Raw genomic sequence first — 15,760 nt, 5'->3', positions numbered from 1 at the left:
GTAATAGAGCTCTTTAGACTTTTGCAGCACTCAGCCATTTGCAGCGCACTGTAGGAAACAGCATTTCATTATTTATCATAAATTACTCAGAGCTGCTCATGATGAAAGATTAGCATCAATGTGGTACCACAGAAGGTCACTTAGAAGCTTAAAAACCAAATGATAAAGGAGAAACACCGATTTAATACTGACTTTGTTACAGCTTTGCTGCCTGCCTTTCAAAAATCTCTTCTGATCAAATACACAAAGGCCTAAACAAATAACTAAAAAAAAAAAAAAAAAATTACCCTTATCTAAGTCAAAAAAAAAAAAGATACACTGAGAATATTCCAAGCAAATAACAGTAGTATATGTCAACTGGCTTATTATAAACGTTGACATCAGTGAAAATTGTCTGATCAGTAAGAAATATAGGAGAGACACCACTGGCTCTTAATACTAATTTAACATTTACACTTACACAGTGTTATAGCCCCTCTATCTGGTAACAAGGAGCAACCAAGTAAGCCCGTAAGAGTGATGAATCCGATTTTAATCTGAAGGTTCTTCTTTATGGTGAACAAGGTGGGGTGACACAACTAATTTTAGCTGTCGATATGTAAATGAACGGCTGTAGTTCCTGCATCTACAAGAGAAGCTCTCTGGCAGGCCAGCCAGACATCCATCCTCAGGGTTCCTGAGACATCAGGGTCTTCCCCCTCTCATTCCTCACCATGTGATAAGTGCACAAGGAGATCAACAGTGCCTTTGCCTTTTGAATGTCATGCAGTGTCAGCACTCAATCCCAAAAGGTGCTGAGTGGCTTCTGGAAAGACGACCTCAGATGAAACAAGAGGGATGGCATGGCCATCAATTCATAGAGTAGTTTCTTGCCTCCGGAAAATCTGAAGTCACAGGTTAATTAAGGTGAAGCAGTAAAAATCAAGCATATCTTCTTGCTATTCTCCTTGTGTCTCCACTTGCAAATTTTTAGATATTTGAAAGCTACTATTTTGGGTTAAATCTAGGGCTGTGTTGATGTGACTATGGAAAAAAACTAAACATTTTAAAACACACCAATTCTACTGATTCTTGCAGCACTTTGAAGAGGCACTGGAATGAAGTCAATACTTAAACAGATTCAGCACGAGTCAAGACCATATCTAAATGACGTGGGACAAATGAGCCTTGGAGAACCTTTACAATTTGTTGCTTGTTCCTCCCTCTAAGTCATCCTGGAGACCTTGCATCTTGTGAAAATAACACAGATTACTGTGCACATTCCTTGAACCAACCCTGACTGTGATTTCCCATAGCAGCCTAGCGAAGTCCTCCCAAATCCTCCCTCCTGAATCAGGCCCTGCCCTAAGGAAAAGGTGAAGCTGTTTCGTTAATTCCAAGAGGCCCTCTTTGCCCACCAGGCCAGACACACAGATGTGAGCCAGCTGTTATGTCCCTTTAAAGCGGTAACCTGTTTGTTAATGACCTTTTTCTCCCCTGGCCTCACCTGCCCATTTCTCTGCCTAAACAAATTCTCCCTTGAAACTACCTATGCCTGCTCTGATCACTACTTTCTGAAAGGGCTTAATATACTTTTCAGTTGGAATCACACACTACACTTAATTATTCGCTGGAATGTAAGTTGTGGGCTTCTCGACAAAACCATAAATGCAGATAATGAATTGGCTTTCCCTTGTATCACACACTCTAATGCTTGCAGAACTGTATGTATAAAGTCACTCTTGGAAATAAGTATGGTTTACATGTGTAAGATGTGTGAAAAGCATGGTAACTTATGCTGTATCAGAAACACTCCTGATACAGGTGAAAGAAAATTTTATGTAATATAAACACAAGATGTCCATTCAGAAAGGATACAATTGAAAAGGAGTGTGGGCATCTCCATGGCGTCTCACTAAGCCAGGATCCTGAGAACAAAGGAAGCTGCTGAAGCTGCGAAGACCCTCTTTGCCCTTACTAGACTGTGAGGCATGAACAACAAACACTGAGAATTACAATCCAGTGTCTATAAATGGAACAATCCACACATTCAGGCTACCACCCTGGGAACACGAAGTATAGGCCAAAGGAATGTTTTGAAAGATTTCTTTTATACAGTTAAGTTTGTACTGATGTATATAAAAAGTGCACAAATCATAAGCATGAAGCTTGGTGAATTCTGGGAAATAGAACACACCTATGTGATAAGTCCCCAGATCATTAGCATATTACCAATATCCTAAAGCCCCATATCTTCGGTCTCCTTCCAGTCAATACCTGCCTCCTTCCCAAAGACAATCACTATCTTGACTTCTAACGTTTAACATTATATATACAGAATCATTTTTTTGTTCTCTTTTTGCTCACCAATGTATTTGGGAGCTATCTTAAAAGACTTTGACTTTGAGGGCTTCCCTGGTGGCGCAGTGGTTGAGAATCTGCCTGCCAATGCAGGGGACAGGGGTTCGAGCCCTGGTCTGGGAAGATCCCACAGGCCGCGGAGCAACTAGGCCCGTGAGCCACAACTACTGAGCCTGCGCATCTGGAGCCTGTGCTCCGCAACAAGAGAGGCCGCGATAGTGAGAGGCCCGCGCACGGCGATGAAGAGTGGCCCCCGCTTGCCACAACTAGAGAAAGCCTTCGCACAGAAACGAAGACCCAACACAGCCATAAATAAATAAATAAATAAATAAAGTTGTCTTTATAAAAAAAAAAAAGACTTTGAGCACAACTCATGACCAAATTAAGAACTATGTGTCCTACAAATCACCTCTTTCCAACCACCTAACTTTTTTATGTGAATAAACACCTTATGATTCTTTGAGAGGCTTACAGCATCTAGTAAATCTTTGAATTGGTCATCCCACCTGTTCGTATGTGACCTAAGCCCTCCCTTATAAGACCCAGCGCTACAAATTAGCCTTTGCATTTTCCTGTCATTTGATCCTTAAAAAAAGACCAGGTAATTGGTTAGTATACCCACAACTGGTTGACTTCTACAGGCTATATCCATCCTTAGCAATACTACTAAAGACTGCCCAGCTTCTGCAGACTGGAAGAGCCATTAAGTAACACAGTAAAGCTACCATCTTTTTTATCCTTATAAGATCAAGGCTAATAATCCAAGGCCCAGGGTAAGACACTGCCTTCAATAAGGCATTACTTCCCATGAGCAAATGAAATGCATTTATATTTCTCCACATCTGCATTTCACAGCAGGAACCCAACTCAGCCAACACTTTAATGCTGACACCACCAATGAAGACACAAACTCCTAGACTAGAAAAAAAAATCTTCACAGAACCAAGACCAATAATTGAACTGATTCATGGATCTTATTCTTTACTTCTTCAAAAGTTTAATAACTTCTAATTAGAGAGATAATTCATGACCATTAAATAAAACTTTGAAACTACAGCAAAGTGCAATAAATTAAATGGCATTCCTATTCCACAAACCAGAAATCATCACCATTAACAATTTTGCATACTTTCCTTGACTATAGTTACTATTTATTAAATCTATTAGTCGACATAGCTTTATATAATCAGCATCTTATATAATTTTCTACCCAAGAAGTTTTAGATAATTATATAGTAAACATTTTCCAATATACTTAAAATTATTAAAAACACAAATTAATGGCTTTGTAAATCTATCACATGGGTAAAGTAAAATTTATTTTATTTATTATTTCTTTTATTTGAACCTAAAACATACAAATGCACATTCACTTGCCAAATATTTGGCTGTGGTATTCAAGACTTTTCACTGAATAAATTTCTGTTACCCTTCTTGTGAAAAACCACACCACAAATGTATACTGTGATTTTTTTCAGTTTCAATTTATTTACTGAGGAATGAGAACTTAAAGCCACATGTGAAACAATCCAAGTGCAGATTTCTTATGGATATATAAATATATTTTCCCTTAAAATTGCCCACAACTTCTTTAACAAGCATTTTTTCAGTGACTTCTCATTATGGAGTATATCCAAAGTAATCAACTTAGTTCTAATAAAAACCACAATTAATTCATTGGTTTGAGTATTATTTAAATACATTACCTAATTACAGTAACAAGAACAACCAGCATAAATAAGTTTGGGAGCTAATACAACTAACATTTGGTAAACACACCACTCATTTGTTGAAGGCAGAAGCCCTACCAACTGTGACCGTTTGGCATGAAGAGGGCATTTGTCAGTTTTTTTTAACACAGAAAAGAGTCTCATATTGAAGACTCAGTTAAATGGAATTCAGTCAAGACAGTGTTTAATATAAACATTGCTGCACCCCATTTTCACTTTTCTATTCCTAGAGTCTCTAGATTTTGCCATCATGCTGACAAAAACTTTTGTTTAACAATAAGTTTGGGTAAGCAATCTCATTCCCTCTCTTCTCTATGAGTACAGCCGTCATTCTTAGTCTACAGAATTCATTCACAGTCTTATGGGATTTTGACAATACTTGTTTCCTGACGTTACAGTATTCCTACCTTTCAGCATAGCTATTCAAAGACTATATAACCTGATCTTAGTATTTGATCTATTTCTGTTTTCTTTTTACGAGTTAGCAAAAGTAAACATCACAATCACCTTTCATTTTAACCTTCAGAAAATCTGTTCTTAGGGACCCCTTGCTACACATCAAAATCAAACTAGTAAGTAATGATTGGGTCCAGTTGGTGGTATCCTGGGCAGACTATCAGGCTCTCACCAAAGTTCCTCTTCAAATTACCATGGGCTAGTCAATGGTGGGTAACTTGCAGGATGGTTCCAAAAGGGAATTCAGACGCTCTGCAGGAAACACTGCATACCTGCAACACCCAACATTTACTTGGTAGGGCTGGTATTTTAGGGTCAGGAGAACCTCAAGGCTATTACTCCAAATGTTCCCTAACACGTTTCCACAGGCCACTGTCAGCATACGATGCAGTAACTACTGCAATCAAAAGCAAGTTTAGAATGAGCAGAGAAGACAATTTTGGCTAGATTTCAGGAAGTAGAGAAATAAAGTCTGTAACTGTTTTCTGTCACTGTTCTATTGAATCACCTATAAGCAGCCACAGGAGGAAATAGAGAGTTAAGAAAATCAAGGAATAGAAGTTTAGAAGAACACATTCTTTATCTTTTGTTGAACTATCTCCCTAAATTTCTCCTTGGACTGGAAACCAGGGAAATTTCTCTGGTTATTAAAGGCTCCCTTTACTATAGCAAAGAACAGGTATGAGCAGATGTGCCATTTATGCAGTTTATAATGGCAAACGTCACTGGCTATGAGCTAGGGGCTTGAAACAGGTAATATACATAGATATATCAACACTGTGTCAATGCCTTAGGATTTAAAGTGGGAAGAGATTACCTATAAAATGATCTTCCCATCTTCCTGATTCTTCAAACTATGCCACTTACACATGTCCTAGGCAAATTATATAACCAATCTAAGCCCAGCTCGATTACCTGCATAATTTAGATAATCAGACTAGGCTACAGGTCTAAATGCCTGTCTTTTAATCCTTGTTTCAATAAATAAATAAGACAAAGTATGTAAAGTGTGGACCCTCCTAGCACAGAGTAAAACTCGACAAATGGCAGCTCTAGTTATCACCTAAATTCTCAAGCCCCTTCCAAGACTGAGATTCTGTGAAGAATTCTTCCCCATGTCTAAAAGTAAAATTCAAGGCACAGAAATCAATTAGAGTCTGAACCCAAATGATGATAAGGGTGTGATTTTCTCTTAGTGAAATTCTAACTCCCTGGCAATTCACTGGAAGATCAGACCAAAGGTCATATGTAGTCACGGGAAGGGTATCTTAGGAAGTAGGCTAATATGTTCAAGAATTCTTATCAAATGCTTAGCATAAAAATTCTCTTCTCAAAACCGCGGCTGTAATGTATTACTGCTAAAGTAGTTGCATAGATTCAGAAGATTTTTTTTCTTGCTCTTACACTGTATATTGCATCCATGATACATACTATCACTTCTAGGAAGAGTCCTCAAAGACAAAATCTTATCATTGGAAGCTGCTGAACTTCTATTATTAAACTAAATTCTGAATTCAGTTTACAGGCTTGTTTCTGACTAGCCTCTTTTTATGCCTGGGAATGGCAATCTATGATTTATGTACAATCACCAACATGTCTTGAAAAATAAAGGCTCATAACAAAAAGAAGTAATACTTTGAAATATAATTCAGGATGAAGTTTCCAAAAAACACAGACTTGAAGCAAGATGTTTTCAAAATGCTAATATTAAAGTGCCCTGAAGTACAAAAGCATACATCTAAAAGAGCTCTTTGGTGGGCACAAGCAAGCCATTAATCCTCTGGAACCTAAACCACAATAACTCTTCAATTAAGAGGGGGAAGAGAATGCAATGCAGACGTGACCCATTTTTACTAAAGTTCTCTCCAAACTCCAAAGATTCAATGACAATAAGACAGTGTGGGAATGGAACTAAAAGGAACCATAAGGGCATCCTTTCTTTCATCAAAAATCTTCAGATTTTTGCGGGTTTCAGATTTCCAGATAATTATAATTCAACAATCTCACTCATTTTCTCCCAAATTTCAGTTCCTCTCTTTGAGAAACATATGTGCAAAACAGACTACAAAACCATCTACCAAGCAAAGGATGAGAAATGGTGGGCTCCAGTTTGTGATTAAACTTCCAAGGTGATCTGAGGGAGATTTCCACACCATATTCTATTGTGTGTGTCAGGGTATCAGAGAGGAATACAGGAGAGATCCAAGGGCATGCAAGAATAATCATCCCTCATTGTGATGGAAGATCCCTCAAGCTAGATATAGCAAACTAGCTCCAATATTTCAACTGAATTCAATGGCTTAATGTGGTTTTGGATGAAAATACCTAGTCTATCCATTTCCCATTTCTCTTGACATAAAAACAGTAGAGTGGGGCTTCCCTGGTGGCAAAGTGGTTAAGAATCCGCCTGCCAATGCAGGGGACACGGGTTCAAGCCCTGGTCCAGGAAGATCCCACATGCCACGGAGCAACTAAGCCCGTGAGCCACAACTACTGAGCCTGCGCTCTACAGCCCACGAGCCACAACTACTGAGCCCATGCGCCACATCTAGTGAGGCCCGCACGCTCTAGAGCCTGTGCTCTGCAACAAGAGAAGCCACCGCAGTGAGAAGCCCGAGCACCACAACGAAGAGGAGCCCCCCACTCGCTGCAACTAGAGAAAGCCCGCACACAGCAACAAAGACCGAACACAGCCAAAAATAATAAATAAGTAAAAATAAATAAATTTATTAAAAAAAAAAAACAGTAGAGTGTTTGCAGCTTATAAGCTCTTTTAGAAGTGGTATATGAAGCAGGTTATTATCATCACCCCCTCATTATCCCAGAGGAGGAAGTTAAAGTTCAGAGAGAATAAACTGGTTCTTTGAGGGTGCATAGTTATCATGGTATTCAAGGCTACAGGTTTTTTGGATTTTTTTCTTTCTATACCAAACGTTGTCATCCGCCCACTGAAGTTCCTGAAATATATGGTCATGACTGACTTACATTTTCAATACTATTACCTACAAAGGAGGCGCTTTCCTAATCCTTAGCCAGCTTGCTGTCACCACTCCTCCAGTGTGATGGACACAGTCAGGGCCACTGCACTGTGAGAAGGTCACAGCCAGCAGGCAAACCTGAAGGAAGCCTGCACACCTCTGTAAACTCCTTTTGGGTTGTAGGCTTACCAACACTCAGTGGGGGTAACAAACCTGTTTATATCAGTTGTTCTTATTGCGATTATGTAATTTAGTTAAATTTTATGTAAGCCAATGATATATGATTGTAGAAATGAAAGATAACTGTAATTTCTATTAAAACATAGCTGAATGCTTTGAAGGAACTCCAAACGGTGAGTTGTTGAAAGAAAGAAAGAAAGAGAGAGAGAGAGAGAGAGAGAGAGAGGGAGGGAGGGAGGGAGGGAGAGAGAGAAAGAAAGAGAAAGAAAGGAAGGAAGGAAGGAAGAAAGAAAATTACTTTGAATTATATGGGCAAGAAAACTGTAAAAGAAAAAAAAAACTGCAAAAGATTTCCAGGGCAGGGGGGATATTATAGTATCTATGAAAAATCTGGGTTAAAATTCCTTCACCAGTGTCTTTGAAGACACTTATGGAAAAGTGGCTTATGGAAAAGAAAAAGAAAAAGATGCTAAGTTCAAACTAAGAGACACATTCAAAAAAAACGCCTACGTCCAAGATATGGGAGAATGAATGTTGTATACATTTGAAGTTTTATTTTAATTTTCTGTTTTTTAAACCATTACTTTTATAGACTTTTTAAATTAACTAACTACCAGCATAGTAATACCCCAAATCAGGGTTTAATAAATATTCATTAAAATAAATTTAAAAATCAAAACATGACATTCCGAAAACATAACTATATGAATGTATATAATAGCGCATATTCAATTGTACAATTGTTTTATGGAATCAGATAATAAGTACTGTCAAAATTAGTATGATCTGTAAACCAATCTATGTGGGACAACAAATGGCCATTAGTCTTCCACCAAGTTTTTGGAATCTTCAAAAAAAATGTTTTTTAATTAAAAAATAAAACACCAAGACAATTTAATAACTCAATTGCATAAATGGGTAGGTTTTTTTCTGAACATTCTACATCAACTTAGTCTAACATGTCTTACCAAAAGGGTTGACTTTTAAAACAACTTGAAATGACAAGGCAATGTTAAGAATATCTAAGAAAATTTCTTTTAATGACTACTGCTTATAATATAAGCTAAGGAATAAAGGGCTAAAATAAAATAATCAAAAGTCTGTAAGGGGCCTTCAGACAGAGTCATGTAGATCCAATTCTATAAAAGACTGGGTAAGGTAGGAGTACCGGAAGTCCTCCGAGAAAAAGTGGTGAAAATGGAAAACCAAACTAACCATGTGTCCTACTACTTTCATTAATAATCACATGAATGGATTTAGGTACATTTTCATCCTGATATTACAAAGCTTTAAACAGTCTATTCCTCCATCCTGCCTTCCATATGTACATGGTTCTGGAGGAAACACTTTTTTTGGTGTAGATAAGTAAAATTTCTAGGATCCAAAAATGTCTCAGTGGTATTTGCCAAGGCAGTACCAGCTCTGTGCCTCACCCAACACAAAAGTCTGAAGATAAAAACAGATTCAAAGGGAGAAAAATGAATTTCAGTTCTATTCACAAGCAATTCAAATGCATTTTACAGACTTAGATTTATGGCTCTTTCCTTGCTCTTACATATTTCAGGGCCAACTTTCATGTTCCATTTTTGACACCTGAGATAGAATATTGAGATATGTTTGGCACTGGATAGGAGAGGTTAAGAGGAAAGAATTTCTACATGAGAAGGGAGCTGAAAATCATCCATCTTCTCATTGTGCTGGGTAGAGGGGGAAGAGCCAGGAGAGTATGCCAGGGGGCGAAGAGAGATCTTGTTCCTCCAAACACTAGACCTCCCAGGACAGCACTGCTTTCAAACTCTGCACTCTTGCTTATGGCTCAACCTGGATTTAGAAAAGTTGGTTTCTTTAGTAACAGAGAGAAGCTGCCACACACCAGCTTTTTTGAAGCTTTTTTTGTTTGTTTGTTTTTCTTTCTGACAAATATGTGGATCAACACTGTGTTAAAAAAAAAAAAAAAAAAAAAAGGCTGTCCGGGAAATTGCACAGATACAAAGGTGGCTGGATTCACCAACCAAGCATGCAAAAGGAGCTCTCAATTAGCACTGCCAACCCCTTCTATCTCAGTCACGAGTAGCGGAGGAAGAAAGGCTTAAACCACAGCCTTAAGGCACTGAGACCAAATTAACAATGTTCTAAAAAGAGCCTTGCCGATTCTATGCCCACACCCCTCCCCCCCCCTTTTTTTTCTGTTAGGATCATGAAGCAAAAGGTAAGTGTCTGAAGAGTAAAATGTACAGTATAATTGACTAAAGTAGAAAAGTCTCGTAATCCTGTATTAAGGCCAAAGGAAATCAAAACATACTCAGGCTGCAGGATGTGCTCATAAAGAAAGCTCTCAACTGAATTTCATAAGAAATATTGATCTCGAACTCTGAATCCTCTCACTTTGGCAACCACACATGATTGGGGTCAGTCCTTTCTATGTTGGAATTCCTCTGAAGGCCTCGATTCATGTATCAATAGATAGAAGACAACATAGGAGTAACTTTATTTAAACAAATTATACCTGAGGCTGCTTATAAAGCAACTCAGAGTACTTTTACTGAAAGACTGAAGATGTCTAAAAAGAATAGTTAGAATCCGCCTGCCAATGCAGGGGACACGGGTTCGAGCCCTGGTCCGGGAAGATCCCACATGCCGCGGAGCAACTAAGCCCGTGCGCCACAACTACTGAGCCTGCGCTCTAGAGCCCGCGAGCTACAACTACTGAGCCCACGTGCCACAACTACTGAAGACCATGTGCCTAGAGCCCGTGCTCCACAACAAGAGAAGCCACCGCAGTGAGAAGCCCGCACACCACAACGAAGAGTAGCCCCCGCTCGTCTCAACTAGAGCAAACCTGAGCCCAGCAACAAAGACCCAACATAGCCAAAAATAAATAAATAAATAAATTTATAGAAAGAAAGAGGACAGATAAGAAAATTGTCAATGTTATCAATGGAACTCTTCAAAATTACACGTTTGACTGGGTAAAGTTTGATTTAAGTAGACTTGGTTATACTAAAATTATCACCCTACCATGTTTAAACATCAATGATACACTTTATATTTATTTCTTTACTAAATACACTATTCAAGATTTGTGATCTTACTCATTGGAATTAGCTATATACCTTCCAAATATGACCCAAAGAATAACCCATTGAAAGTGGCTCTTTGTCTTTAGTGCTTGAATTTAGCCAAGGACTCTTGTCTTCTATCTGTTAAACAGTGCTTTCTGCTGAGTAAAATAACAATCCACATGTGCACTGACAACATTCTACATATGCATATGCCTTTCAAGTCTGAAAATACAATTCAATGTGCCATAAAAGGTTGCTTACACACTGGTCAAAATCAGTGTTCCTCTACTGTCTGCAGTAAACCTCCCTTTGGACTAAAAAATGTGTAAACTAACCCTACACTTACAGCTGTAAAATGTTTCAAAGACATTTTGGGGGAAATAACCTCTTAAAGGCAGTATGTTCAAGATATTTGTTTTTAAAGCATCTGAAGGAAAGGCGAGTCCTGGGAAACTATTTGGGAACCCAAGACACCCCAGTAACACAGAAGAAAGTTTTGGTCTGGCTCATGTTCTAAAGGTTGCAGGATGAGAAGAGTCAACTTCCAAACCCCTCTTCTCCTCCCTCTGCCTTTCAAATTCAATCTTTCTTTGCCTTTAATCCTACAGAAAATTAGAAACAGTCTCCTAAAATGCGCCTTCCCATAGCAAATATAGCTTTTGCTTGCAAAAATCCTATTACCCATTAGCAAGGGTGTTTATTCTAGAATGAACCCGCCTCTTCCACTCCAAAGAGCTGTGCTGCCTTTACAGACAGGATCCTTCGGACTGACCTAAGATGAACACAAAGACATTCATTCTATAAGCCTTGTGTTCAATTTAAAAGCATAGACCCTGGCAATTAAAGAATTTGTGAGTTAGTCTCAAGGAAAAAAAAAGAAAAAAGCATCATTCTTAGTTGTCCTCGGGTGCTACAACACAATCCATGCCTTTCACTTAAAAAAAAAGAAAACAAAAAAATCTACTGAAGTCTGGAAGTAGGAGCTAGAAAAAAAAAGGGGGGGGGGGAATTTCTCTCCTGGGAACTTTGGTGACATAATCGAAACAAGTGAAAAATACAAATGCAAGATATTCAGCCCATTTTTCAGCAGTGCTGATGATCCCTCAAATGAAATCTTTATTTCCTTTTGTTAATCATCCTACAATCTTGGACTTAAAAAAATACTTAAACTATCCTTTTTCTTTAAATAACCATACAACCTACCTATTTAAACTCATCTTTTATGGAAACTACATAATCTTCCTTTCATTAAAATTTCCCTTGTTGATATAGGCAAACCAGGTCAGTTTCTGCTGGATTTGCACACTTGCAAATCCCTTAATTCAACTCCCTGTTGAAGGTTTAAAAAAGAGCAAGAGCTGAACCTCAGATACACATAAAACAAATACTCCTTCTATGTCTAAGTGAACATTGATACCATTTACAGATTCTCCCCCCACCACCACCACCCTTTTCCTTGGGGCTGAGAGCCGTGTCAATAATCATTATTTATTAAACAGGCTGCCATTCCCTTCTACAGAATGTAGGAAGGGAGCATGGAGGAGTAGAAAATAATTACCTTGGGTTTTTCTTTAAAGACCTCTGGAATGGAAAGCAAGGAAATCAATTCAGAAAGAATATGAAATATCCCCCCATATGCAAGCCCCCCAACACACACACAAGGCTGAGAAGTACATCCACACTCCATTATTCATATCAACTGTAACAAAAGAAAAGATCAAAAACCTGGGGTCTTCAAGATAAACGCATCTATTTTCAAGCCATTGAATATGTTCGCACATACACTTGCACATCCTTTACTCATCCACAAAACTCAAGCAGCTAGATTTGTTGAGAGAAACCTCTACACACCTCCTGAGAAAATGTGCTCTCAAAAATGACTGCTTCAGCCAAAGGAGAGAGAAGCAGCAAGTTACCAGTTTGACTGCCATTCTGGTTTGTGGCAGATTCCCTCCTTTCCCCTCTCCTCTCTCTCAATTTATCTTTTAGCCTATTTTTTTTCCAAAGCAGAGTAAAAGCATAAGGAATATCTCTCCTTGGACTTTAGCCACAAATACAAAAAATCCAAAAACAAAAAGTTTCAAGGATTAAATAACACCCCAGCTAAGACCACAGGTCAGAGAAATGAAAAATTCCCAGATGACTGAAAGCTTGGTATTCCTACTCAAGAGTTAATGATGAGCAGTCAGTCTTCCTTCCCCTCCAGATGTTATGGCTCAAAACAGAAATACAGTATAAAGAAGGCATAGCCAGGCAGTTTTTGGAGAAAAGCCTTGCACAGAACTTGAACTGGCAGGCTTGGGGTTTGTCCTAAATAACCTTCACAGGTTGCACAAACTGTTCTCAGATCCTGATTGATAGTCAGATTAAGAACCTTCCTAAAATTTCCTTAGAATAAGAACAAGGTGGGGTGGTGGGAGGGTGCTGGGAGGTCAATTAGTCATCTAAAACATGAATAAAGGTATAGAGAAAATATACACCTCCTAGACAGATAGAAAGCTATCATGCTTGGGGAAACTGGCCAGTAGTGGCAGCAACTGAGCCAAGGGTGAAGAAGCTACATTCAAAGAGTGACCTGTTTCAAATGAGTTCATTTTCTCACCCTTGAGTGCACAGAACTCTGTCCCATTTTGCCTAAATTTTTCCGGCATATAGGGAGGGGAGACGAGGTTCACACTCCACCTTTGGGAAACGAACAAAGCAAATGCTTGGCAGAGCTGAAAAAACTCCTCCTCCGTCAGGACCCTAGAGGCGGCAGCTCTGCAGGGCTCCCTTTCTAATTCCCCCTAGTTAACTCACTCTCCGCGGCCACAGAATCCGTTTCTACACCTTGGAATGGCCATGGGCAGGGTAGGAGGTGATCAGTTTAGCCCTTCGCTGTGGATCGCCTCCTTTCCCTACCTCCCACAATGGCTTCTAATTAACCCTTCCTGGTCCCTGCCCAGGTCAGGGCTGCTGGAAGTGTCTACAGCTTCACTGTACCAACATCTCCATCAAATCACCACACACACACCCCAGCCCACCCCCACATGGATACAACTTCCCTCCGTGGTTTAACGTCGGTCGATTTACATGTGCTTTTCTTTCTCTCCTTCCCACGGGCGGGGAAAGGGCTCAGTGCTTTTGGGAAGGCCCTCCCTCTCCCCTCCTCCCCCCCTCCCCCCCTCCCCCTCCCCAGCTCTCAACAGGAGCCGAATCCCAGAGCTCGCCAGCAGGTCTGCACTCGCTTTAACCCCTTGAAGGGAGTTAGTTCTCATTTGGGACCCACTGAAGTAGGGCCCATGGAGCTTGGCTGACAATCTCTCTCTGCTTCACACCACCCCTACCCCCACGCACACACACACACAGGAAAAGGCCGGCACCTTTTCCGTCCCTTGTGGCCAGTTTTAATTCTCTCACTCCGTGTTCCAAACCTGGAATGGAGTGGGGGGGTGGAGGAGTGGTGAAGGATGCTAGAAGACAGGCGTTGGCGAGGGAAAAGGACAGCAGGAGGGCAGAATGGAAACTCAACAGTAAATCAGAGTTCAGACACAGTGTTTACTTACGAAATTTGGGGCTGGTGCTAGTTTCTGGCGTGGTGGTGGTAGAGGAGGAAGACGAGGAGGAGGACGAGGAGGAGGCAGCATCCTGAAAGGGAGACAGGGTCCAGGAGGGAGTAGAATCATGAAGGTAGGAGGAGGTAGCGTATGCCGCAGTGGGCCAGGAGGGCATGGCCGGGGTACTGGGGGTTCCTGGCACCGGGGGGCGGGAGCCCGGAGTGCTGCTACCGAAGAAAGGGGCTGTCGTGGACAAGACCGTCGGGGGGGCCGCAGTGTTCCGTGCCGTGGTGGAGCGCGGGCTGGCCCGGATGGGCACCCGGTGCCCGGGGAAGCGAGTGGGCGCCCGCGTGATGGTGGTCAGCCGGGTGCTAATCCGGTTGGGCGTCCTGGAAGAGGCGGCGCCGCCGGCGGAGGTGGCTGGGGACGTGGTGGAAGTGGTCGTGGTGGTGGTCTCCATGGCCTTGGGAAAGGAGCTGGGCTTGGAGAGGAAGAAGGGGTCCTGGCCCATCCCCTTGGAGTCCACCAGGTCGGTGGGCACGTATTCCTTGACGGAGCCCACCACGATCCATTTGAGCAGCATGAGGCTGAGCCCCAGGCCGATGAAGCCGATGAACAGAGGCACCACGCACAGCCACGTCTGCTGCCGGTTCCACACGATGCAGTCGCTACAGCGTAACTCCCGGGGGGGCTCGGCCGCCCCTTCGCCGCCGCCGTCCGGGCCCCCGCCCGCCGCCGCCGCCGCCGCCGCCGCCGCAGCCACAGCCACAGCCGCTGCGGTGCCCTCCTCGGCCGAGGCGGCGGCTGCCGAAGCGGCTCCAGGTGGCGAGGCAGCGGCCGCCCCTTCACTCATCCTAGGAGCCGGTCTTCACCTTCGCCCCCCCGAGGGCCGCGCCAGAGGCATGGGGCCGCGCGGGCCGGGCGCAGGCGCGGGCTCCGGCGGCGGTGGCGGCGGCGGGCTCGGGCGCAGGCAGCGGCCGCGGCGGCCGCATGCAAATCGGCTCCCTGCCCCCACGCCCCTCCCCCCGAGAGGCGGGCGGCGGGCGGGGAGGAGAGGAGCGGGGGAGGGGACGCGGGCCGGGGAGGGGACGCGCCGGGGAGGGGGCGGCGAGGAGCTCGGAAGAGGGGCTAGACTGGCCCCCTGCGCTGCCGGCCGGTCAGGGAGCGGCGGGGCGCGTCTGCAGCCCGGCAAGCGGTCTCCTGCGCGCCGGGGCCCCGCGTCTGCTGCTGCTGTTGCTGCTGCCGCCCGCCGCCTGCATGCGCTCCAGCCGCGCCGGCATCCTCGGGGCGCCGCACCCGGCCGGCTCCCCGGGGCGCCCGCCCGCGCCGCCCCTGGGCCTCGCGCCGCCTTCAGGGGCTGAGCGGGCCGGCCGCGGAACGCCAGGCGCCGGAAAGCCGCATTCCGACACAGGGGGGGCCGGCCTGGCCGCCGCCGCTCGCCGGGCCCGCCGCGCCGCGTTCCTCGGCGGCTGCTCCGC

The 15,760-nt window shown here is 42.9% G+C and overlaps 1 protein-coding gene across 10 annotated transcripts in view; it reads right to left on the bottom strand.

Moving 5' to 3' along the window:
- The window catches only part of NRG3 (neuregulin 3), a 1,093,570-nt gene extending 1,078,408 nt beyond the window's left edge, over nt 1–15,162 (bottom strand). For all 10 annotated transcript variants that reach the window (XM_082406739.1, XM_082406741.1, XM_082406742.1 and 7 more), the window contains exon 1: nt 14,292–15,162. In XM_082406739.1, the coding sequence (XP_082262865.1) occupies nt 14,292–15,135 (844 nt within the window). In that variant the 5' untranslated portion in view covers nt 15,136–15,162. The remainder of the gene's footprint in view (nt 1–14,291) is intronic.
- Between the last annotated feature and the right edge of the window lie 598 nt (nt 15,163–15,760).

Source organism: Balaenoptera borealis (genome assembly GCF_965194805.1).
Source record: "Balaenoptera borealis genome assembly, chromosome: 10".
NCBI lineage: Eukaryota > Metazoa > Chordata > Mammalia > Artiodactyla > Balaenopteridae > Balaenoptera > Balaenoptera borealis.
Note: the sequence above shows the minus strand (reverse complement) of the source record. Positions and strands in the feature narration are given on the sequence as shown.